Source organism: Homarus americanus, unplaced genomic scaffold, assembly GCF_018991925.1.
Source record: "Homarus americanus isolate GMGI-L3 unplaced genomic scaffold, GMGI_Hamer_2.0 scaffold22250, whole genome shotgun sequence".
Taxonomy (NCBI): Eukaryota; Metazoa; Arthropoda; class Malacostraca; order Decapoda; family Nephropidae; genus Homarus; species Homarus americanus.
In genome coordinates this window covers 1,620,703-1,648,280 of record NW_024741189.1, presented here as the reverse complement: position 1 = coordinate 1,648,280, position 27,578 = coordinate 1,620,703, and the positions used below count along the sequence as shown (strand labels likewise).

Sequence of the window (27,578 nt, the reverse complement as noted above, 5' to 3'; positions counted from 1 at the left end):
ACAGTAAGATCTTATACAACTACAGTAAGATCTCATACAACTACAGTAAGATCTCATACAACTACAGTAAGATCTCATACAACTACAGTAAGATCTTATACAACTACAGTAAGATCTTATACAACTACAGTAAGATCTTATACAACTACAGTAAGATCTTATACAACTACAGTAAGATTCATACAACTACAGTAAGATCTCATACAACTACAGTAAGATCTCATACAACTACAGTAAGATCTTATACAACTACAGTAAGATCTTATACAACTACAGTAAGATCTCATACAACTACAGTAAGATCTCGTACAACTACAGTAAGATCTTATACAACTACAGTAAGATCTTATACAACTACAGTAAGATCTTATACAACTACAGTAAGATCTCATACAACTACAGTAAGATCTCATACAACTACAGTAAGATCTTATACAACTACAGTAAGATCTCATACAACTACAGTAAGATCTCATACAACTACAGTAAGATCTTATACAACTACAGTAAGATCTTATACAACTACAGTAAGATCTCGTACAACTACAGTAAGATCTTATACAACTACAGTAAGATCTTATACAACTACAGTAAGATCTTATACAACTACAGTAAGATCTCGTACAACTACAGTAAGATCTTATACAACTACAGTAAGATCTTATACAACTACAGTAAGATCTCGTACAACTACAGTAAGATCTTATACAACTACAGTAAGATCTTATACAACTACAGTAAGATCTCGTACAACTACAGTAAGATCTTATACAACTACAGTAAGATCTTATACAACAACTACAGTAAGATCTCATACAACTACAGTAAGATCTTATACAACTACAGTAAGATCTCATACAACTACAGTAAGATCTATACAACTACACAGACTACAGTAAGATCTTATACAACTACAGTAAGATCTCATACAACTACAGTAAGATCTCATACAACTACAGTAAGATCTCACACAACTACAGTAAGATCTTATACAACTACAGTAAGATCTTACACAACTACAGTAAGATCTCTTACAACTACAGTAAGATCTTATACAACTACAGTAAGATCTTATACAACTACAGTAAGATCTTATACAACTACAGTAAGATCTTATACAACTACAGTAAGATCTTATACAACTACAGTAAGATCTTATACAACTACAGTAAGATCTCATACAACTACAGTAAGATCTCATACAACTACAGTAAGATCTCATACAACTACAGTAAGATCTCATACAACTACAGTAAGATCTCATACAACTACAGTAAGATCTCACACAACTACAGTAAGATCTCATACAACTACAGTAAGATCTCATACAACTACAGTAAGATCTCATACAACTACAGTAAGATCTCATACAACTACAGTAAGATCTCATACAACTACAGTAAGATCTCATACAACTACAGTAAGATCTCATACAACTACAGTAAGATCTTATACAACTACAGTAAGATCTTATACAACTACAGTAAGATCTTATACAACTACAGTAAGATCTCATACAACTACAGTAAGATCTTATACAACTACAGTAAGATCTTATACAACTACAGTAAGATCTCATACAACTACAGTAAGATCTACATACAACTACAGTAAGATCTTATACAACTACAGTAAGATCTCACTACAACTACAGTAAGATCTCACAACTACAGTAAGATCTCTACAGTAAGATCTTATACAACTACAGTAAGATCTCATACAACTACAGTAAGATCTCATACAACTACAGTAAGATCTCATACAACTACAGTAAGATCTTATACAACTACAGTAAGATCTTATACAACTACAGTAAGATCTCATACAACTACAGTAAGATCTCATACAACTACAGTAAGATCTCATACAACTACAGTAAGATCTCATACAACTACAGAGTACAGTAAGATCTCATACAACTACAGTAAGATCTCATACAACTACAGTAAGATCTTATACAACTACAGTAAGATCTCATACAACTACAGTAAGATCTTATACAACTACAGTAAGATCTTATACAACTACAGTAAGATCTCATACAACTACAGTAAGATCTCATACAGCTACAGTAAGATCTCATACAACTACAGTAAGATCTCATACAACTACAGTAAGATCTTATACAACTACAGTAAGATCTCACACAACTACAGTAAGATCTTATACAACTACAGTAAGATCTTATACAACTACAGTAAGATCTATTACAACTACAGTAAGATCTCATACAACTACAGTAAGATCTCACACAACTACAGTAAGATCTTATACAACTACAGTAAGATCTCGTACAACTACAGTAAGATCTTATACAACTACAGTAAGATCTTATACAACTACAGTAAGATCTTATACAACTACAGTAAGATCTTACATAACTACAGTAAGATCTTATACAACTACAGTAAGATCTATACAACTACAGTAAGATCTTTACAGTAAGATCTCATACAACTACAGTAAGATCTCATACAACTACAGTAAGATCTTATACAACTACAGTAAGATCTCATACAAACAGTAAGATCTTATACAACTACAGTAAGATCTCATACAACTACAGTAAGATCTCATACAACTACAGTAAGATCTCTACAGTAAGATCACAACTACAGTAAGAGCAACTACAGTAAGATCTCTTACAACTACAGTAAGATCTTATACAACTACAGTAAGATCTCATACAACTACAGTAAGATCTCATACAACTACAGTAAGATCTTATACAACTACAGTAAGATCTCATACAACTACAGTAAGATCTCATACAACTACAGTAAGATCTCTTACAACTACAGTAAGATCTCATACAACTACAGTAAGATCTTATACAACTACAGTAAGATCTCATACAACTACAGTAAGATCTTATACAACTACAGTAAGATCTTATACAACTACAGTAAGATCTCATACAACTACAGTAAGATCTCATACAACTACAGTAAGATCTTATACAACTACAGTAAGATCTTATACAACTACAGTAAGATACAACTACATACAACTACAGTAAGATCTTATACAACTACAGTAAGATCTTATACAACTACAGTAAGATCTCATACAACTACAGTAAGATCTCATACAACTACAGTAAGATCTTATACAACTACAGTAAGATCTTATACAACTACAGTAAGATCTTATACAACTACACTACAGAGATCATACAACTACAGTAAGATCTCATACAACTACAGTAAGATCTTATACAACTACAGTAAGATCTCATACAACTACAGTAAGATCTTATACAACTACAGTAAGATCTTATACAACTACAGTAAGATCTCATACAACTACAGTAAGATCTCATACAACTACAGTAAGATCTACAGTAAGAACTACAGTAAGATCTCAACTACAGTAAGATCTCATACAGCTACAGTAAGATCTCATACAACTACAGTAAGATCTCATACAACTACAGTAAGATCTTATACAACTACAGTAAGATCTCACACAACTACAGTAAGATCTTATACAACTACAGTAAGATCTTATACAACTACAGTAAGATCTATTACAACTACAGTAAGATCTCATACAACTACAGTAAGATCTCACACAACTACAGTAAGATCTTATACAACTACAGTAAGATCTCATACAACTACAGTAAGATCTTATACAACTACAGTAAGATCTCACACAACTACAGTAAGATCTCACACAACTACAGTAAGATCTCATATTTTGCATTTTTTATTTCGTGAGCACTATCTAATGTAACTAAGTCTTATATTTGGCGTAAAATATAGTGAGTTCCGCGAGATCCAGCCAGTTGAATGCTGGCCACCGTCTTGAATGACGTCACAGCCCTCATACTGGTTACATTCATTTCTGCTACAACGAGTGTTTTGTCAACTCTAATTGGTTGTAACGCAATTGATCAATAGGGGAACGCTGTTTGTAAAACGCTAACTTTTGCATGCAAATGTTGGCTACAACACAATTCCATCCTCAATGTTTTAAGCGCGGCGCGGGGTTATGCAATGTTTACTGTCCACGTTCGACATCACATGTTCAATTGATTCGTGTCTTGTTAGTGAAAAGTTTTTTGAGGAGTACTCTGTAAATTTGGTTATTTTTTTTGCAAATTTAGCCGTTACCTATAAATACTGTACGAAAAGAATAGGTAAAAAGAATGTTTCGCAGTGAGGACTAATAACGGTTTACACCAGCGCTCTCTGTTTACATCACGTGATCGGTTGAATCGCGTGAATTCTGTCAGTTACTCAGTGATTTTCGCTATTTTCTCCAATTTTGTTGTGTTAGCGATGAGTACGGAAAGACAAGGTAAGAAGAATGTTTTCAAGAAGCGTTCTGGTGATCGAATTGCCGTTGGTGAACGTAAAAGAGGTTTATAAAAATGCAACTATCGCGTTGTAGCCCACGCCATCCTAGCGACCGCCCGGGCTGGTATTGTGTGCCGTTTTGAGTGGTGCTCCACCTGTCGAGTCAAGATAATGGCCTCTACCTCTACAGGAGAGTCTACTGGTGCTGGTGGGACAGACTCACCTGAACGGCCAAATAAGGAAAAGGAGAAGCGGGACTATCATAAGGGAGTTCAGTTTGCCAAGTACTTGATGCAAGATAAACAGCGTGTGATTAAGTTCCGGAAAGCACAATCATGTCAATAAAGGCAGAATTTGTATCATCTGGAGGTTATAAATGGGAAAATCAGAGGTTGGTGTAGAGTGGCCAGTCTCTATTGTTATTTTTCCCGTTAATTTATGTATTTGTATTTGGCGAATTTGAATTTGATGCAATTTTTCCAGTCTATATTACTCTTGAAATACAAGATATTACTGTACCTACAGTATTTTAATTTTAATCATTACAATTGTACACTAGTACAAAATATATAAACATGAAAATATTAGATAATCCAATTACAACACACTCAGTATTTTACATTACAAAATACAGTAAAACAAAATCTTTTCACTGGACGGTGTGAGATGAGACTAACTAAAGTTCTATCTGAGAAATTAAAGGCAGAGATTTTACTTAAGATCTGATCAAGTAGACCTATTGTACTGTACTGTAGTAATAGTTTAGTGTACTCTACTAAGTAATTAATTTTATTAGTTGCTTCTATACTACAGCAACTAAAACATTAAATTTTACAATGCCTTCTAAATAAAAGGAGGATTCAAGCTTTTAAGAAGTGCAAAATTGGTGAGTCGTGGGGCCCAGGGGTGCCATTATACTTACCAGATTACTGTACTTAACACACTAAATGCCATAAGAACATTGTCATATCAAATCATGGTTCTTAAATAAAAAATAATAATACTAAAATGTTTTAGAATTTTTCAATGTATCGGAGGTTTTGAAATTTGTTTTTAATGGGAGGTCTGCCTGAAAATACAATGAAAATTGGAAAATTACATAAGTATTCAGAAAAATTCCTGAGGAAAGCTGTTGCCTATTACTATATGCTGACATATTTTTATTGTGTAATTTGTATTATTTATGTAGCTATGCATGATTGTTCTACCCCCCTTTCATTTAGAGGGCTCTTTTGTTTATGTAGCAAAAGCTGTAGAAAAGTGTTTATAATAATATTTTGGTGCCAAGTAATATAAATCACTTGGAAAAAATCAGTACCTGGCGCCTTTCTCAGCCAACTAACAACAGGACGGAAATCAGTGACCCATCAAACATGTGAGAGTGAGGTATGATCTTGAGTTGCTCTCACACCACCTCTTTCGGCCTGTATCTCAAAACTAGGTTTTATAACCTTCAAATCCTTAAGGTTTGGCCATTTATCGGCCAATTCTAAAACAAAAACTAAGTACAGTAGTATAATAACATATTGTGCTTGGTGCAACATATAGATTTTCTTTATAGTATTTGGTTTGGTTTATTATTTGCTGAGTTATCTTTAAAATATTTGGAGGAAAAATGGTAAGTTAGGAAAAAATTCCTGCACCCACAACAAAAGGGATAACCAGAAATATCTATATGTTATGTTCAAGAGGAGTAAATAACTGTACTGTACCTATATTCCACGTGAATTTCATCATAATTTAGCAAGAAGTTATGGAGAAGTAGGATTCTGAAAATTGATAAGAATATACGGTAAGGGAAATATCAGGGATTAGGCAGAACCAATTCAGGGGTATAGAAAAACTGTATCTGGTGTCCTTAATTGGTGACAGGAAATTGATATTGATTGATCAGTTATTACCAAATTTCGTGCTTCAACCGGACAAGTCCCCTTAAAGCTTCCAAGGTTAGGATAAAATTTTCATGAAATAGCAGCAAATATCAAGCAGTGACCCCACTGGTCGCTGTGCGGTCGTCGTCCCAAACATACAGACAAAGACCCAAGCAGTTCAACATTCAGCTCTGATACTTCCATTTCTCAATAAGGACTAGGGAAGGATGTCACTGTTTTGTTTAATAAATTCACAAAACAATTTATCCACTCAAACTTTACATTATTTGACATTATACTATATTGTATTGCACATTAACAGACCTAACAGTGGGAATAGTGGAGGGGTAGACCAGAGCTGGTGGCACCCATCAGGCCCTCATTAAAATGGCTGGATTGGCTACTGAATTAAAAGTTTTTGTGAAAATATGTTTTGGATATAATTTTTATAATCTAAAGAATATTTTGTTGGAATCATTGTTTTATCTTTTTTAACTCTAAATATTTACAAAGACATTGAGTTTATATAACATTAGCAGGACAGCATTTGTGGTTACCTATAAGAGTACAGTATAGTCTGCATTTACGTGGTTTTTGTTTACGCGTTTGGTCATTTACGCGGTGCCTTGGCAGAATGTAAATTTTTTAGATATGCGGTAAATTTGGTCATTTACTGGGAGAGTGGCTGGAGGTCCAGACGCGCCGTGCCATTTTTTATTCACGCGGTCAATTCTCGACCATACGTGGGAAGCGGCGCGGATATGGATGTGCAGTATGTCGCTGTTGCGTTATCGCTGATGTCATATGACGTATCGGACTGTGATTGGGTCACGCATCCTTGCCGCCCTCCGCCGCTAGCTGTGATTGGTCTTATGGTATATGACGTGGCCTGGCACGGGAGGGAAGCTACTGACCCAGCCGCGTCAGTCTCATGTTCTCAGTCACCGCGTATACTGTTCTCTCTTGTGCTCGCTAATCTGTTCAACAATGGCTTCCGCTGGACCCCCACCACCCCAGAAAAACCTTGCATTACCTGGACCCAGCCGCCCCAAGCCCAAGAAGATACGAAGTTAAGTACAAGATCGTACAAGATTTAGAGAAAGGAACGAGACAAGTGGAGTTGGCGCGCCAGCATGGCGTGAACGAATCTACAATCTGGACTATCAAGAAGGATGCCGCCAAGATTAAAGAACACATGGGCATCACAAAATCTGCAGGTGCTTCAGTGGTGAAGTATTGTCAGAATAAGGTGCTGCTCAAGACTGAGAACTTACTGGTGAGCTACTTACAGTAATTCGTCAGGCAAGACAGAACATGGCGGTCGACACGCGGGCAGTGCAGGACTAAGCTCGTGAACTGTACTCATCAGTGGCGCACAAGATGGGAATTGCAGAGCCCAAACCCTTCAATGCTTCCTCTGGGTGGCTGCAAGGGCTTAAGAAGAGGAACAAGATTACCAACATTAACATTGTTGGTGATGGAGCGAGTGCTGACCGTGGTGCTGCCATGGATTTTCCTCCATTCTTACGAGAAGTTATGGAGGAAGGACAGTACAAAGACGACCAGGTGTTCAACATGGACGAATCTGGTCTTTTTTGGAAAAAGCTACCTTCCAAGACCTTCGTTGTCCAGTTTGCCAGCAGGTGTCGGGGCCAGAAGTTGCAGGAGCGCATCACCGTCCTGTTTACCACCAATGCCTCCGGTACCTGTAAGCTCAAGTTATCGGTGATCCACACAGCCCGCAAGCCGCACGCCTACAAGAACATGGACATGACCAAGCTAAATGTCCACTGGCTAACCTCACGTAAGGCGTGGATGTTCACTGGTCTGTCCCTCTCCTGGTTTGACGACTGTTTCGTTTCTGATGTGAAGAAATTCTGCTCGCAAAATAATGTGCCATTCATCATTTTGTTGCTGCTTGACAACGCACCAGGACACTCACCCCTACTGTTGGATCGTCACCCCAGTGTAAAAGTGGTCTTCCTTCCTCCCAACACTATGTCGTTAATCCAGCCCATAGACCAGGAGTTCATATGCAATGTTAAGGCTGCATTGTCTGCAAAGAAGTTTAAGCTCCTGAACGACTGTACCAACACCAAGGATGAGTTGCGTAACCTTCTGAGTGGCACAGATAGCGAGAGCGGCGACAACGAGGATGCAGAACAAGAGTTGGCGGAGCATGAAGTGCAAGTTAAACAGTTTTGGAAAATGTTTAACGTAAAGAAAGCTGTTGATTTCTTGGTGGAGGCATGGGGGCAGCTGTCTGAAGCAACGATTCGTCACGCGTGGCGGCATGTGTTGCAGGGTATCCCAGGTGGGAGGCAGAGTCAACCTGTGGCTGGTGAGGTTCAGTCTGTTGCAGTGGCAGTGGACCTTGCAAGAGAGGCTGCACAGAGTGTTACAGCTGCAGGCTTCTCCGAGACCACCAACGACGACCTCATGGAGGTAATCAGGGATGCTGAGGTGACTGCCGACGAGATGTTGGAAGGCAGGTGGTGCGGCAGCAAGAGAACAGAAGTTAACTCATGGTGATGTAAAGGATGCCATCGCGTTTGCCGAGAATCTAAAGCTCACCCTTTCAAAAGACCATGTCAATCACCGGTATGAAGTCTTCAATAACCTTCTAGACCAAAGTATGGAGCAGTACATCCAGGTGTATCACTACCACATCAACACTAGCCGTCAGCGTAGCATCACTGACTTCTTTGCCCGCAACCCACCACAGCCAGCCCAAGCCAGTGATAGTGACAGTGATGGTGACTTTGAGGGGTTTGTCAGGGAGGCCCTAATATCTGTGGTGGATAGTGATAGTGATTCACCTGAGGGCCAGTAATCTGCCCTCTGCCTCGGAACCAGCGCCCATCCTCGTATGCTGACCCATCTCTTCTACTAACGTAAGTGTTAAACCTTGATTTTCTTTTACCTGGTGCAAGTCCAGAAAACTGTGAGGGCAAACTTTTTAGGAGTGAGGGTTGTAAACTCTTGGAACAATCTACCAGAGAGTGTTGTGACGGCATCGAGTGTGAGCTCTTTCAAGACAAGACTTGACCAACACTGGAGCAGGTTCAGGTACATTCAGGAGCCGGTGCATTCCCAGTATTTGCCAACAGTGCATGACAGACACGTGACCGATCGCCCAAGCGGCTAACAAGCCTATCAGTGGCGAAGAGGATAAAAGTAAAAGTATATTATGTGTGTGTGCATACCATCATAAAGTTAAGATACTATTTTTACTACAACGTAGGTATTGTGTCTGAAAAAAGTGGAGTTTGGGGGTCAGCCCAGTCTCTATTTCAATTAATCCCATATGTTCTGTTATTTCGTTTACGCTTTTCTCATTTAACGAGGACCTCCACGGGTTCAATTGACCGCGTAAATCGAGACTAATACTAATAATGGTCATGCTGCTTTGACCTTATTTTCCTATCTATCCAATACTAGTCAATGATGTTGTGACTTACATCTTGTTGTGTCACACCTTTATGTTAATTGTGTCAGCTATACCCCTATCATGTCTTCCATTAAACCAAGGTTACACACAGTAGACCTTATGATAAGGCCATTACCACAGAGGATGATAGAGCACTCTCTTATAAACCATATTATCCCTCACATTAGTTTACTGGCTACCATTCTGAGGGACAATACAGCATGGTGGATATTAACCATGTGAACCCCAGCCACCAAACACACATTCTTCACTCTGTCTTCAGTATTGTAATGTTTATGTCGTGATTATCTAATAATGGTCTAACCTATTATGTTAAATAATCTAAAACTTAATTGGGTAAATTGATTCGTGAATTTATTAAAGAAAACAATGACATGTTTTCCCTGTCCATATTGAGAAATGGAAGGTGAACGTTGAACTGCTTGGGTGCTTGTTTGTGTGGTGAGGCAGTGTACAGGTACCTGCCATCCAGTAAAGGTAGGGGCAGACCCTCCACCTTGGGGGCAGTGTACAGGCACCTGCCATCCAGTAAAGGTAGGGGCAGACCCTCCACCTTGGGGGCAGTGTACAGGTACCTGCCATCCAGTAAAGGTAGGGGCAGACCCTCCACCTTGGGGGCAGTGTACAGGTACCTGCCATCCAGTAAAGGTAGGGGCAGACCCTCCACCTTGGGGGCAGTGTACAGGTACCTGCCATCCAGTAAAGGTAGGGGCAGACCCTCCACCTTGGGGGCAGTGTACAGGTACCTGCCATCCAGTAAAGGTAGGGGCAGACCCTCCACCTTGGGGGCAGTGTACAGGTACCTGCCATCCAGTAAAGGTAGGGGCAGACCCTCCACCTTGGGGGCAGTGTACAGGTACCTGCCATCCAGTAAAGGTAGGGGCAGACCCTCCACCTTGGGGGCAGTGTACAGGTACCTGCCATCCAGTAAAGGTAGGGGCAGACCCTCCACCTTGGGGGCAGTGTACAGGTACCTGCCATCCAGTAAAGGTAGGGGCAGACCCTCCACCTTGGGGGCAGTGTACAGGTACCTGCCATCCAGTAAAGGTAGGGGCAGACCCTCCACCTTGACTGTATCGAGAACTTTTGTCCGGGACTTTACATAGCTTTATTATACTGTACATAACATTATTATACTGTACATAGCTTTATTATACTGTACATAACATTATTATACTGTACATAATATTATTATACTGTACATAGCTTTATTATACTGTACATAACATTATTATACTGTACATAGCTTTATTATACTGTACATAACATTATTATACTGTACATAATATTATTATACTGTACATAACATTAATATACTGTACATAGCTTTATTATACTGTACTGTACATAACATTATTATACTGTACATAATATTATTATACTGTACATAACATTATTATACTGTACATAGCTTTATTATACTGTACATAACATTATTATACTGTACATAGCTTTATTATACTGTACATAGCTTTATTATACTGTACATAACATTATTATACTGTACATAGCTTTATTATACTGTACATAACATTATTATACTGTACATAACATTATTATACTGTACATAGCTTTATTATACTGTACATAGCTTTATTATACTGTACATAGCTTTATTATACTGTACATAACATTATTATACTGTACATAACATTATTATACTGTACATAACATTATTATACTGTACATAATATTATTATACTGTACATAACATTATTATACTGTACATAATATTATTATACTGTACATAGCTTTATTATACTGTACATAACATTATTATACTGTACATAGCTTTATTATACTGTACATAACATTATTATACTGTACATAATATTATTATACTGTACATAACATTATTATACTGTACATAATATTATTATACTGTACATAGCTTTATTATACTGTACATAACATTATTATACTGTACATAGCTTTATTATACTGTACATAGCTTTATTATACTGTACATAACATTATTATACTGTACATAGCTTTATTATACTGTACATAACATTATTATACTGTACATAACATTATTATACTGTACATAGCTTTATTATACTGTACATAACTTTATTATACTGTACATAGCTTTATTATACTGTAACATAACATTATTATACTGTACATAACATTATTATACTGTACATAACATTATTATACTGTACATAATATTATTATACTGTACATAACATTATTATACTGTACATAATATTATTATACTGTACATAGCTTTATTATACTGTACATAACATTATTATACTGTACATAGCTTTATTATACTGTACATAACATTATTATACTGTACATAATATTATTATACTGTACATAACATTATTATACTGTACATAATATTATTATACTGTACATAACATTATTATACTGTACATAACATTATTATACTGTACATAATATTATTATACTGTACATAACATTATTATACTGTACATAATATTATTATACTGTACATAGCTTTATTATACTGTACATAACATTATTATACTGTACATAGCTTTATTATACTGTACATAACATTATTATACTGTACATAGCTTTATTATACTGTACATAACATTATTATACTGTACATAACATTATTATACTGTACAGTAGGGGGCAGTGAAATTTTGCTCAAAGCTGCACTCTTCAGGCATTGTTCCTTATACATATCTAAGACTCCATGCCAAATTTGAAGCTGATATGTCGAGGTTTAGTCTGCCGCATTTTCTACTGAAATTTTTAAATTTACCTACAGTACTAGCCAAACAGCCGCTGTGGCGGTGCAATGTTCTGTTCAGTGTTTATCAACTTTTTTTTCATATCTCTTATTTCATTTAAGTTGTCTTGTTGCAGATGAGTATGGTGCTATGTCTATATTGATTATCAGCCTTTTCTCATTTCATTTCTCAATGTTGTGTTACTGTACTGTAATGTAGGGAAGACCGCCACTCGTGTGATGATAAAGAATGAGAAGACCGAGAAATGGAGTTCGAGGATGATGGTGAAAGATCATTATGTCATCATGGTTGAGCCTGGCAATGAATATCTCACACATGTGACTCCCAAGACTGGACACGGAAAGCAGATTGCCAAAACTATTCACGAGTTTCTGGTGGAGAAAAATCTAACCCAGCAGCCCATTGTGTGTGTTGGTTGTGATGGAACCAATGTAAATGTAGGATCAGAAAATGGAGTCATTCATCATCTTGAAATGTTACTTGGTCACCCGCTCCATTATTTCATATGTCAGCTTCACGGAAATGAGCTGCCTTTCCGCGCAGTTTTTTATCACTATGATGGTAAACCAAGTGGTCCTGAGCATTAGCGTGGTCCCATTGGAAAGCAGATCAAGGAGTCTTTGTCTGAGCTTCCAGTTGTCGCCTTCCAGCCAGTCAGTTTCCCTGATTTCCCTGTGTTTAATGATGAAGTGGAGAAAGATCTGTCCTGGGATCAGAAATACCTGTATAGGATTTGTAAAGGAGTTATCACAGGTGTTGTTGAAGATGACTTGGCTGCTATTGAGCCAGGTCCTCCCTGTGTGTCAAGGTGGAACACCTTATGGAGTAGAATCCTCAGGCTGTATGTAGCAACATCAAGACCCAGCCATGAGTTGAAAAGAATTGTCATTACAATAATAAAGTTCAGTGCTCCAATGTGGTTTTACATCAAGATACACCCTTACGTAACACACGGCTCAAGGAACGTATTCCAGTCCCTGCTATATATGAAACACCTGAATAGTGAGGAGGAGACGATAGTGAAGAAGGCTGTCCAGAGAAATGCATACTTCGCCCACACAGATCAACTTCTTCTTGGTATGTGTGCAGATGAGGACATGACTGTTAGAGAAAAAGCTGTCTCAATGATAAGAAAAATTAGAGAGGAGAATCAGCAAAAGGAAGAATGCACTGGCAGATCTGAAGAGGAGGAGGAAGATTCTGATGCTGCTGTTGACGAGAATTTGTTAAACTATACTGATGAGGAGGGTAAAGATGGAGATGGGAATGAGGATGTGCCTCCTGTAGTCAACATGAGAAAGGTGGTGACTCCGAAACTAAAGTGGCAAGCAAAAAACTATCATTCCATGATTAACTGGAGGAATGAACTCAAGACTGAGCCTCCTTACATTGCTTCTCTGTCAAATCTACAGGTTAATGACATTCTTGAGACACCATTAGTGGTGCCCAAGTGGCCAAACAGCACTCAGGCGGTCGAGAGAGGCATAAAAGTGATGACTGAAGCTTGCACTGAAGTGACGGGATACGAATCGAGAGATGGATATATTAGGCAAAGATTATTGTCTAGGAAAATGATGCCAAGGTTCCGCACAAAAAAGAATTTCAATATGAACTTGTAATGATTTTCTATACGGTGTACCTGTAAAATAACATGTGAATTAAATCGATGTCACCCATGTAAAATTTATCATTATCCTGGAAAACATTAAATGACACCTAATTTTTGGTATACACTAAAAGTTGACAAAAAGTCATTCGCGATGCGGCAGGGTAAGTATGCCTGAAATGGCATGAAATTTTGCACAGGTGTTTGTTACAGCCATACAAACGATGCCTGAAAAGTGCAGCCTGCAACTCAAATAAAAGTGTTTTTTCCCTGCCCGCTACTGTACATAGCTTTATTATACTGTACATAGCATTATTATACTGTACATAGCTTTATTATACTGTACATAACATTATTATACTGTACATAACATTATTATACTGTACATAGCTTTATTATACTGTACATAGCTTTATTATACTGTACATAATATTATTATACTGTACATTACATTATTATACTGTACACAGCATTACTATAATAGTGATTTTTGCTTCAACAGGTATGGCCGGGGATTTGGAATCATTGGGGAGGTTCTGGGTAAAGACCACATCTTGAACCAACCCAACAGCATCCCTGGGATCATCTTTTACTGCCTTGTCATTCTCCTCGGTGAGTTAATAACAAGGCACAGTCCAGTCACCCCTCTGCTCTACACGCCAGTAGTTTATAATACTGAAAATAACTTGCAGTGTTTTCTTTGGACAATTTATAACTATATGTTGGTGGTACTGTATGTTAAAGGTTGAATCCTGCTCGGCCCAGTATACTGCCAGACTCGGGGTCACTAACGCTAAGGGGGAATACTTAACTCTAATCTTAATTTCTAAGGGTCGCTGCCACCAGACCCCCTCTGGACAGCATGTAGCTCGTTAGGTAGTGTGCAGAGTGGACTAGGCATTGGGTTAGGTTTTCCATTGACCAGATCGATAAGGGGAAAGAAGGGTGAAACCATAACATGTCTTAATTAATTTATTCCTTATAAAGCATACTGGTAAAAAACATACAAATGAAATGGTCTTCCTCAGAAGAACAACGAAAATGTTGGTTACCCAGATGGGCACCAGACTCTTACATTAATGGCGTGTCATCCACATACTTATTGCATAACAATCTGTGACCTCCTTACCTCGGTCATTCCTTCTTACACTATCCCTTAACACATCAGACTGCTCCACCTGTATGGAATATAGCACTGTCAGTTATCATACATAGTAGCACCATCTCAACACACATGTTACAATCCACCCCTGCAGGTATGGGACTCCTTGTAACTTTAAAGGTATACACAACAGGCACCTCGTTCGCACACCGCCCTCGGTGGGTAAAGACGAGGGCTTCACCAAGAGACATACCAGTACCATTTCTACGCCTGGTATTATAGGTCGCTCCAAGTGACGACCGCAGAGTTTCTCACGGTCTCCTTATTTGTTACTACTCATTTGGAGTGAGGTGCTGGAAATCCACAGGTTCACAGTGGATCGGCATAGCTGGGAGCAGTCACCACCTGTTGGGACGCTCATAGGGATAATGGCTGCCGCCCAGCAAGGCACTCCGACCGCATGGGACCTGAGGTGACGGTAGAACAGAGGGTACTGAGAAATAATGCCTGATGGGCGGTTATCACACCCCCTAACACATTACTATTACACTTATACATCAGGCAAAGCTTTAAACTGTAGTAACTTCTATATAAGCCTTAATTATAGGGTGGGATATAGCCCGATAGGACACTGATCTGAGGTGACAGTAGAACAAGAGGGACTGAGTGCAGTGCCCCGCCGCTCGTCACTGAGTAGGCCTACAGCTTCCAATCTTTAATTTTTACTTTTATTTCTTACGGTTCTCACCTGGACACTTTTCGACATGTTGTCACTCATGCCTTATAAACACATATTTTAACCCTAAAGTACAAACTAAGGTAAGGTTCTGGTTTGCTAATTCGTGGGTAAATTCATTGGGTTATAATATCAACATGGCACACTCGAGGCAGGTGCAGGACGCGCCTTAAAACAAAGGCCGAATGTTCATGGCGGGGGTGTATCAACTTCACTTAAAACTGTAATGAGGGATCCTCCTCTCACACATTGCACTATTTGAACACAGACATAAGATTCTCTGATCACTGTACCTGTCGTGGGTATATGTCACGTGAGGATACGAGGTGTATTAAGTTCATACCGACGCATACAAGATATTTCCTTTCAAGTATAGTTTCTGGGTCACTTCCAACACCTCACATATTTCTGATACATTTATCCTTTTTCCAGATCATTGTTCTCATGTATTTTCATATGATATCTGCGGAAGTTATGTTCGCTACACGTTCACAGACGTAAATAGTATGACCTTCAAACCATGATCTCCACTTAGTCCTACAGTACACTAGTCCGGCTCAACTGGACTTTGACATTCATCTTATGGATGCCCTAAGTTCTCCTTAATGCTATGAATACATACAATTAATATTATATAACCGTACCTGGGTACAATACAACACATGATTCAGTAACATTGAGTAGGTGAGTTATTCCTTATCAATGTTTCCCGTTTTCTGAGGTTCTACAAGCGCGGTGCATTTGAATGTTATATAGCGTAATATGAATTAAATGGGGTTTTTAGGAATGACAATGATGTGCGCAGTACACCAGACACGTGCATCCCAGTGTGACTCACTACCAAACTTCACAGGTTTCCTGATTCCAATTTCCTCCTTTACTAACACTGGATAGACCAACTGACCAAACAACTAGTTAGTTGATAATTGGTAAAAAGCTTAAAAAATAAATAAATACAGCTCCTCCCCGACTTACGACGGGGTTAGGGACCTAAATCTGGGTCGTAAGTTGAAATGGTCGTAAGTCGGAAATGCTTCAATAATACATAGAAAATCTAAAATGGGTGTCTCTTTTTCTTCTCAGCACCACAAAACTCTCACTTTTAAGCTTGCCAGCCATTTTAAAGTGAATTACAAACGAAAATTTTGTCTGTGTACTGATGTTGGGACTCAAAAATACGTAATTTGACAAAATTTTGGTACGACTGAGGCAGGCCGTAAGTGAGGGTGGTCGTAAGTCAAGTAAGTCGTAAGTTGGGGAGGAGCTGTACAGTAAAATATTCATACTGGTGGCCTCCACCTCTCTCCTGAAGGCCCCAGAAAGAGTATACTGTACTGTATTTCATATCCAGTATGTAAGAAAGTATCCACGTAAACATACAACAATACATATTTGCGAGGGTTAAAAAGGTTTACGTACCTGGCAGGCCTCATGGGCACAAATACTGTAAGTACAGTACCTTTGTTTGGTGACTTAAACATTAAATCTTAAAAATCCTTGGGTGTCACTTACTCAGCTTTGCTATCTGATACTGTAGTATTGTAACTGTGGAAGAAGTACTGTACTACAGTACAAACCAAACATTCTGTTCTTTAAATTTTACTCGGGGAAAATATTGTGTGCCTCTTGCATGCTAAGTTAACCCCTTCACTATGGAGATGCCACTTTTAATATTTTATTTGGCTAATGTCAGATGATTTTATTCAGTACAGAGGTGATCCTGTACTCAAGTGGTTAAAGCTTTTGAAAAATGACAAACATTTTATCATTGGGTAACTGTAGAGACTTGTGTTCCCGGGCACCAGGGCCCGGCCTTGTCAGAGTCAGATCTAATAATGGTCTTAATTAAAAAGATTAATTATAGTTCACCGACATACTACACATATAGTACAGGTACAGTACAGTACACTGGACCCTCACTTTATGTACGTTCACTATATGCAAATTCACGTTTATACGGTGACTATTTCTACCCATAATTAATTTTATTTGAAAAGATTGCCCGTTATGTGTTCTGTAGAAGATATGGTGCACTAGTTTTATATTATACAGTCAACCCTCACTTTACGCGGTCCTACATTCGGCGTTTCCACGTTTACACGGTGCCCTGCCAGAACCCAGGATGCTCACATTCCGCGGTGGGTGTACCCCTTTACGCGGGTGAAGTATAATTTTTTTATTTAGCTCATAAAATTCATACAAATTATCCGGCCAGAATATAATTTACATTGCTGGAATTCTTACAATTTGATGATCATTTTGAATATAAACATCATAGATTTTGCATTAGACATACAAATTTTAGATATAATGTTTACTCTGAGTAAATATGTTATCTTTTGTGCAAAATATATGACATATATATTCAAAATATTCCTGGTCTTACAAGGAATCCAGCAATATCAATTATATTATCCTAACTTTAGTTTGAGGTATTATTTATTACTATACCTGGTTTTCCCCCCAAAATTTCTGAGAGGGAAGAGCCAGCGAGTGTAGTGTGAGAAGAGGGGGAGGGAGTTGAGTCCATTATTTGAATGGACATTAACTTGGCGACTGTATTTCTCTATTTCTCTTAAGTATTAATTGTGTGCATGTACCATCATAAAATTAAGATGTTATTTTTACTAGAACATAGGTATTGTGTTGGAAAAAGTGGACTTTGGGGGTCAGCTGGTCTCTATTTCATTTAATCCCATATGTTATGTTATTCACTTTACGCGTTTCTCACTTTCCGCGGTACCCTGTGGGTTACATTAACCGCGTAAAGTGAGGGTTGACTGTATTATACAGTGGTCCCTCGATTAACGAACACAATTGGTTCCACAGAGTCGGTTGTTCACTGAAAGTCTCGTTAACTGAATCTATTATTTCAATGGGATATTGGGCAATTGGTTCCAACTCACAGAAAAAGATACCGTATTTTTCGGCTTGGAAGACGCACTTTTTATTACAAAAATATACCTTGAAAATTACCATGCGTCTTCCACGACACTGGTTGATGGGTTGTAGCGGAGGTTTTCTTAGGGTCAACTGAAATCAGCCCCTTACAAAGACTGTTACCTCATTACTTTGCAATTACAAGTATTGTCTATACTATAAAACAATTGATTTAACTAATATTGTTGATATCTGCAAAAAATACGATTATTTACTTACTCAGTCGGTAAAAAATAAACGGCTGCAGCTACACAACCCTTGCTGCTGTGCGGTGTGTTTACTAATGGCAGTGGTGCGGCAGCGCCATCTATTGAGGAATTGCGTCATTGTCTTGCCGACAAAATCAAGAGAAAGAATGTAAACACTACAGTCCGCTAGACGCAGAGGTGACCAGGTGTAGAAAATGAGCGCTGTCTTAAAGATTTCACCTTATACAGATATTTTTTTTTAATTGATGAAAATGATGACTGATAAGCAGTTCTAAGTGATGATATTCAAAGAGGTGTGTGTACTTGTGCCAAAAGGGCTGTATATCAACCACTGGTGTCGGTTAGTAAGTATTAAAAGTTTTTCCTAGAATTACATTTCCAAAATCAGGGAGCGTCTTCCACGATGCAGCGTCTTCTACACCACAAAATACAGCTGTGTGCCACTGGATTTTCTTAAAATTTCATGCACATGAACTGTTTTATGGGGATGCATAAATATCAAGAAGGTTGTACTATTCAATAATTTTCCAAGTTTTATATTAAAATTTTGAGTAATTTTAACACGTATTTAACGTAATTGCAGTACAGGGAGCTAGTTTATGATGCGCCCATCAGCCACTTCACTCACCCAGCAAGGCCTCAGTCTGTATCTCTGTTCAGTGGAGGAAGCATCTTACTTCTGGGTCTCTTGAACACAGAGTATTTTTACGTTTTTACAGTACAATTATTGGCCATTCTGAAATTTATTTAACATATTGACAATATATAGCGCAGTGCAGTGTGATTTAAAGAAAATAATATTGAATTAAACCAAGTGAACTTAAAAATTTTATGGGTGAAATGACGGCATGAAGCATGGGGTGATTTCTCTTCCACCCCCACTTCCTTCTCTTCTCCCTTCTCCTCCACCCCCACTTCTAATTCCCATCATCATCATCATCATCAACCAGGAACCTTCTACATGCACACCTCAAAGTAAGTGTACTTTACTGCATTTATTTTTAGTTTGTATGTAAATTTCAGTGAGCTGGAACCAATTACCCAAAAACCCATTGAAACAATGGTTTCGGTAAACAAAATTTTCGTTTAACGAACAACCTTCTGGAACGAATTGTGTTCGTTAACCGAGGGACCACTGTGTATATATATATATATATATATATATATATATATATATATATATATATATATATATATATATATATATATATATATATATATATATATATATATATATATATATATATATATATATATATATATATATATATATATATATATATATATATATATATATATATATATGTAACCGGTCGGAATTTACTGGACTTTAATTTCTCACTTGACTTGGGGTTTATTAAAAATTAATAGATGGTAATGGCAGTGGAAGCGCCCCTTGAGAAAATCCCGAACCAGCACAAGAACACTTAAATCTACTAAACAAAATGAATTGTCCGTGACCCGTGGAAGGATAGCGTCTGTGACTGGGATGAATGAGACACACTGTAAAATTTAGACACTTATATTCCCTCCAACACTACAAACACAATCAAATCATGGTACACCAATATGCGCACCTCTTAACTTAAACTTAAAACACTACTCTGGGGAATAAAAGTTATACATGATATAGAAATTATTAGAAACACAGGCAACAATAAATTTGAAGTATTAAGAAATGCTGCTTGCACACATGAAACAGGCCTTAAGGGCTTTCACAAAATAATATCAGTCACTTAGGGAATGGTATTAAAAAATAAGAAATTAAATACTCCACAATGAATAGGCCTCAAGGGTTTTCAACAAAATAATATCAGTCACTGAGGAATGGTAATAAAATATAAGAAATTAAATACTCTACAATGAATAGGCCTTAAGGGCTTTCAACAAAATAATATCAGTCACCGAGGAAATGGTAATAAAAAATAAGAAATTAAATACTCTACAATGAATAGGCCTTAAGGGCTTTCAACAAAATTATAGCACCCCAACAGATGCACACTTCCTAACCTAACTTAACCACTACTCTGGGGAACAAGGTTATACTTGAGATCAGAATTATGAAGAACAATCAGATGCATTAAAAGAATCAATTCACAGTATCACTCTGGTTCCACTTAATGACACAAACATTCAAAAAAACACTACTATCAAAATTATTTAAGAAATATTAAACTACACACGTCAAGATAATATCAGTCTGAGGAATGGTGTTAACTACACCCGTAATAAGGAAGATAAAATGTTCCTCTAGGTATCTCCTAGAATCCTAGACTCACGGTCTCAGTGTGACCATTAATATACTCAGATAGCCCCAGTGTACTCCCAGTGCGTCCATGGGCAGGAAGAGAGTGAGCCAATCAGACCCTGTGCAGTTGAGAGGAGCTTTAGCTTCCCGTTAGCAAGAGGGTTTCACTAAGCGGCTCTGGACATGTGGTGTTGTGAGCCGACGTCCGCTGGGCACCCAGACGGCTAGATTCCCTCAAGAGATCCTTTGGTACCCCGCTAAACAGTGACAGGCCTACTCTGATCGGTCCAATGGCGACAGTCGCCACCCTCAATCATCAACGGCAGTCTCAAACGGCAGTCAATCTCTCGCAGTCAAACTCCGGTCAACTCCAGTCAACTCCAGTCAACTCCAATCAAGTGGGTTCTGACGGAAACCCTGAAATGAACTCACTGTTAGCTCTAGTTTACTTTATCACTGCCCTATCTAACCCTGTCTGAGATCGAATGAGACTTACTTGTTATACTGCAATAGCGCAGCACAGGTGACTAGGCCACGTGACTATTTCTGTGGCAGACGCGCAGGGACGTCTTGTTTGTGTGAGTGCTTCCCGCGACTGAGAGAGAGGCAGCGTCGCGTCTCCTCAAGGCGTTAGCTTAGGTCTACGTGACATATTATCCGCCTAACTAATAACTCCTTGGGACACCCGTAACATTATTCAGACTGCTAAACGATCTATAATAATTTCAAATTCAATAATAGTCCCTTAACTTCATGAATCGCATCATTATTAATTCGGTAAATTACATTTAATATCATATAGGCCTAGTTCCGCAATCTCTCGCTACGAGCAGGCAGCGCTCTCTCCCCTCAGATGACCTTGAACGCTCAGTATCACTCATGGCGGGGCATTTGAAATTACTCTGAAATTTCTGAATATTACATACAGTGAGTTCTGCTATAACGCGTGTTTTGATAACGCGAATTTGCTCTAACGCGATTTATGAATTCGGAACAATATTTGTATAACGCGATCGCTTGTTTGCTATAACGCGATTTTTGCTTACTATTTCTCCAATTTTGTGGTATTAACTGTGAATATGGTAAAGAAGAATATCTCCAAAAAGCATTCTGATGATAGAATTCCCGGTGATTATCGTAAAAGAAAGGATATAACACTTGAAGAGAAGCTTGATGTTATCAACCTCAAAATCACCCTTCTCCCCCATCAAGTTACATTCATATTTTTTCAAGGTAAAGTGTTAAATTTACTGTATGATTTCATTATTAGATATGAATGTAACATTTATTTAGACTGTGCTATCCTTTGTGTTAGGCTAACTACTAAATTTTTTCGATTTCGAGTAAACTGCACCTAACCCTATTTTCTCCATAAGCCCTATTATTTCTATTACGCGATTTTCTATAACACGATATTTACAAGAACACAATTGCTCGGCGTTATAGCAGAACTTACTACCTAATATATATATATATATATATATATATATATATATATATATATATATATATATATATATATACAGTTGGTCCTCATATTACGCGGTTAATGTAACCCGGAGGGTACCGCGGAAAGTGAGAAACGCGTAAAGTGAATAACATAACATATGGGATTAATTGAAATGGAGTCCGAGCCGATCCCCAAACTCCACTTTTTGACGACACACAACTATGTTGTAGTAAAAATATTATCTTAACTTTATGATGGCATGCACACACAATTAATAATTAAGAGAAATATCAATAATATTAGGTTTTTTAACACTTACATTAGTAGAAAAGATGGCTGGGCACACGGGGATGGGCGGTTGGTTCCGAGGCATAGGGCAGATTATTGGCCCTCACCTGTATCACTTGTATCACTATCCACCACAGAGGCTTGCAGGGCCTCTTTGTCAAACCCCTCAAAGTTCATATAAGTCCATATCCTCACTATAATTATCACTATCACTGACTTGGGCCGGCTGTAGTGGGTGGCGGGTGAAGAACTGGTCATGTTTTGATGACTGGGCGACCTTGTGCGCACCATTTTCGCGCCTCTTACACAACATGGCGGATGGCGGGAGGTTTGGATTCAAAAATGGCGCGGCTTGCCAGCCGCTCTCCGCGTAATGGGGTTCACGACCGCGGAATGTGAAAATGTTAGGTTCTGGCAAGGCACCGCGTTAACGGTGAAACGCGGAATGCGGGACCGCGTAATATGAGGACCAACTGTGTGTGTGTGTGTATATATATATATATATATATATATATATATATATATATATATATATATATAAATCCACAATGCGTGGATAAGATAATCGTGATAAATCCTGCGGAAAATGGAAACAACGAATTACCTTAGCTTTCGTCTTTATTCAAGACATCTTCAGAGGCCTCTGAAGATGTCTTGAAATAAAACAAACTATATATATATATATATATATATATATATATATATATATATATATATATATATATATATACATATACATATACATACCGTATTACCCGCCTAGCAGCGGTTTTCATAACGCGTTTTTATCACATCGCCAGAGCTGAACTTTCACTACACGGATTTTTTTCCACATATCTGGCGGTGAGTGTCCGGCTCAAACGCTATTTTAGATTTGCCCCACCGCCACCTGCCTGACTGCCTGTTTTAGCTCATAAAATTCATACAAATTACCCGGCCAGAATATAATTTACATTGCTGGAATTCTTATAATTTGGTGATCATTTTGAATATAAACATCATATATTTTGCATTAGACATACAAATTTTAGATAAAAATTTTCTCAGAATAACTATGTTATCTTTTGTGCAAAATATATGACATTTATATTCAAAATATTCCTAGTCTTACAAGGAATCAGCAATGTCAATTATATTATCCTAACTTTAGTTTGAGGTATTATTTATTAAAATTTAGTGGTTATCCACACATCTCCTTGGGGCCGGTTGGTGGGGGGTGGGGAGGAGGACCGACTGACCATCTGTTACCCGTGAAGAATTATTATTTTTTTATTAACTGAAGATATTTGTTTTAGCTCATAAAATTCAATACAAATTACCGGTCTGAATATAATTTACATTGCTGGAATTCTTATAATTTGATGATCATTTTGCAGATATAAACATCATATATTTTGCATTAGACATACCAAATTTTAGATAAACATTTTTCTCAAATTAACTGTATTTATCTTTTGTGCAAAATATATTTATTATTAAAATATTCACACTAGTCTTCCTAAGGGAATCAGCAATGTCAATTATATATTATCCTAACTTTAATCTGAGGTGCCATTTAATACTAAATGTTAAAACTCTGGAAGGGAGGGATTGGTGGGGGGTGGGGGGGGAGAGGTTTAGGACTGTTGTGTGATTTGGAAAAGAGGAGGCAAGGTGGGGTACTTTTGATTGACAGATAGTGTCTAAATTGAAGATTTTTTTTTTATTAACTGAAGATATTTGTTTGTCATAAAATTCATACAAATTACCCGGTCAGAATATAATTTACATTGCTGGAATTCTTATAATTTGGTGATCATTTTTTAATATAAACATCATATATTTTTGCATTAAACCTTACAAATTTTGGTAAATTTTTATCTAGGTAGCTATGTTATCTTTTTGTGCAAAATATATGACATTTTATATTCAAATATTCCTGAATCTTCTAAAGAGATCAGCAATATCAATTTAACTTATCATCTACTTTAGTTTGGTATTATTTATTTAGAATTTAGTGGTTTTCCCCAAAATTTTCTCCTGAAGGAAGAGCACGGCAGTGTGGTGTGAGAGGGGGAGGAGTTGAGTCATTATTTGAATGGACATTAACTAGCGACTATATTTCTCTATTTCTTAGTAATAATTATTATGTACCATCATAGGTAGATATTTATTTACTTACTAACTTATAGGTATATTACTTCAAAAAGTGAGTTGATTCGGGCAGTTTCTATTGGAGATTATCCCACTTATGTTCTGTTGTTCACTTAACATTTCATAACAGGACCCTCTGGGTTCTATTGAAAACCCTTAGAAATTGGGAGTACAACTGTATATATATATATATATATATATATATATATATATATATATATATATATATATATATATATATATATATATATATATATATATATATATATATATATATATATATATATATATATATATATATATATATATATATATATATATATATATATATATGTATGTGTGTATGTGTCTTTCAGAGTAATTTCAAATGCCATACTTAGTGATGCTAGGCGTTCAGGGTCATCTGAGGGAGGGCGCTGCCTAACCGTGGCAGTTGAACTAGGCCTATATGATAGTAAATATGATTTACCCGAATTAATAATGATGCGATTCATGAAGTTAAGGGACTATTATTGAATTTAGAAATTAGCCCATAGATCGTTTTAGCAGTCTGAATAATGTTACGAATTGTCCCAAAGGTTATTAGTTAGGCGGAAAATATATCACGTAGGCCCAAGCTAAGCGCCTTGGGAAACCTTGATGCTGCTTCAAACCAGTTCGGAGAGCATTCACACAGACAAAAAGGCGTTCCGGCGTCCATCAGAAATAGTCACGTGGCCTGGTCTTGCCAATGCTCTTTATTGCGAAATTATAACAAAGTAAGTCTCATTCGATCTCAGACGGGTTAGATGGGGCAGTGATAAAGTAAACTAAGAGCTAACAGTGAGTTCGACAGGGTTTCCGTCAGAACCCACTTGACTAGAGTTGACGAGTTGACTGCGAGATTGACTGCCGTTGATGATTGAGGGTGGCGATTATGCGCCATTGGACCGATCAGTGTAGGCCTGTCGCATTTGGCGGGGTAGCAAAGGATCTCTTGAGTGAGCAAGAGTGCTCCCGACCTTCTAACACGACAGGACCAACATCAGCAGTGGGTGATCAGTTCTTACCACTCGATTGCTGGCCCACATGTCCCGAGCAGCTAGTGGAAACCCTCTTGCTAACGCAGGAAGCTAAAGTTTCTCTCAACCTGCGCCAAGGTCTGATTAGCTCCTCTCTTCTGCCCACATGGGCGCACTGGGAGTACACTGAGGCTATCTGATCCATAATGGTCACACACACTGAGACGTGAGTCTAGGACTCTGAGAATACCTGAGAACATTTATCTTCCTTATCCGTTGTAATTTAACACCATTCCTCAGACTGATATTATCTTGGCGTGTGTAGTTTTAATATTTTAAATAATTTTGATAGTAGTGTTTTTGAATGTTTGTGCCATTAAGTGGAACCAGAGTGATCTGTGATTTGATTCTTTTAATGCCTCTAATTCTTCATAATTCTGATCTCAGGTATAACCTTGTTCCCCAGAGCAGTGGATTGGGATTGGGTTAGGAAGTGTACACACCTGTTGGGGTGCTATAATTTTGTTGAGTGATATTATTTTATACAGAAAGCCCATAGGCCTATTCATTGTAGAGTATTTAATTTCTTATCTTTTATTACCATTCCTCAGTGACTGATATTATTTTGTTGTTGAAGACCCTTAAGGCCTATTCATTATTAGATTATTTAATTTCTTATTTTAGTACCATTTTCCTAAGTGACTGATATTATTTTGTGAAAGCCCTGAAGGCCTGTTCATATGTTAATTAGCATTTCTTAATACTTTAAATTTATTGTTGCCTGTGTTTCTAATAATTTCTATGTCATGTATATAACTTTTATTCCCCAGAGTAGTAGTTAAAAGTTTAAGTTAAGAGTCTTATATTGGTGTACACATTATTTGATTGTGTTTGTAGTGTTGGAGAGGAATATAAGTGTCTAAATTTTACGAAGTGTGTCTCATTCCATCCCAGTCTGAAACTATCCTTCCACAGATCCTGAGACAGTTCATTTTGTAGTAGTATATATATATATATATATATATATATATATATATATATATATATATATATATATATATATATATATATATATATATATATATATATATATATATATATATATATATATATATATATATATATATATATATATATATATATATATATATATATATATATATATATATATATATATATATATATATATATATATATATATATATATATATATATATATATATATATATATATATATATATATATATATATATATATATATATATATATATATATATATATATATATATATATATATATATATATATATATATATATATATATATACACACACACACACACAGTGGTCCCTCGGTTAACGAGCACAATCCGTTCTAGAAGGTTGCTCGTTAACCAAAACCATTGTTTCAATGGGTTTTTGGGTAATTGGTTCCAGCTCACCAAAAATTGCCTAAATTCAATAAAAAGGGTAGAAAAGTATACTTACTTGAGGTGTGAATGT

General features: G+C 37.1%; 1 protein-coding gene across 1 annotated transcript in view; it reads left to right on the top strand.

The window, feature by feature from the left end:
- The window catches only part of LOC121875687 (vitamin K epoxide reductase complex subunit 1-like), a 48,118-nt gene that overhangs the window by 6,946 nt on the left and 13,594 nt on the right, over positions 1 to 27,578 (top strand). The window contains exon 2 of the mRNA XM_042380311.1: positions 14,473 to 14,582. Within this exon, the coding sequence (XP_042236245.1) occupies positions 14,473 to 14,582 (110 nt within the window). The remainder of the gene's footprint in view (positions 1 to 14,472; positions 14,583 to 27,578) is intronic.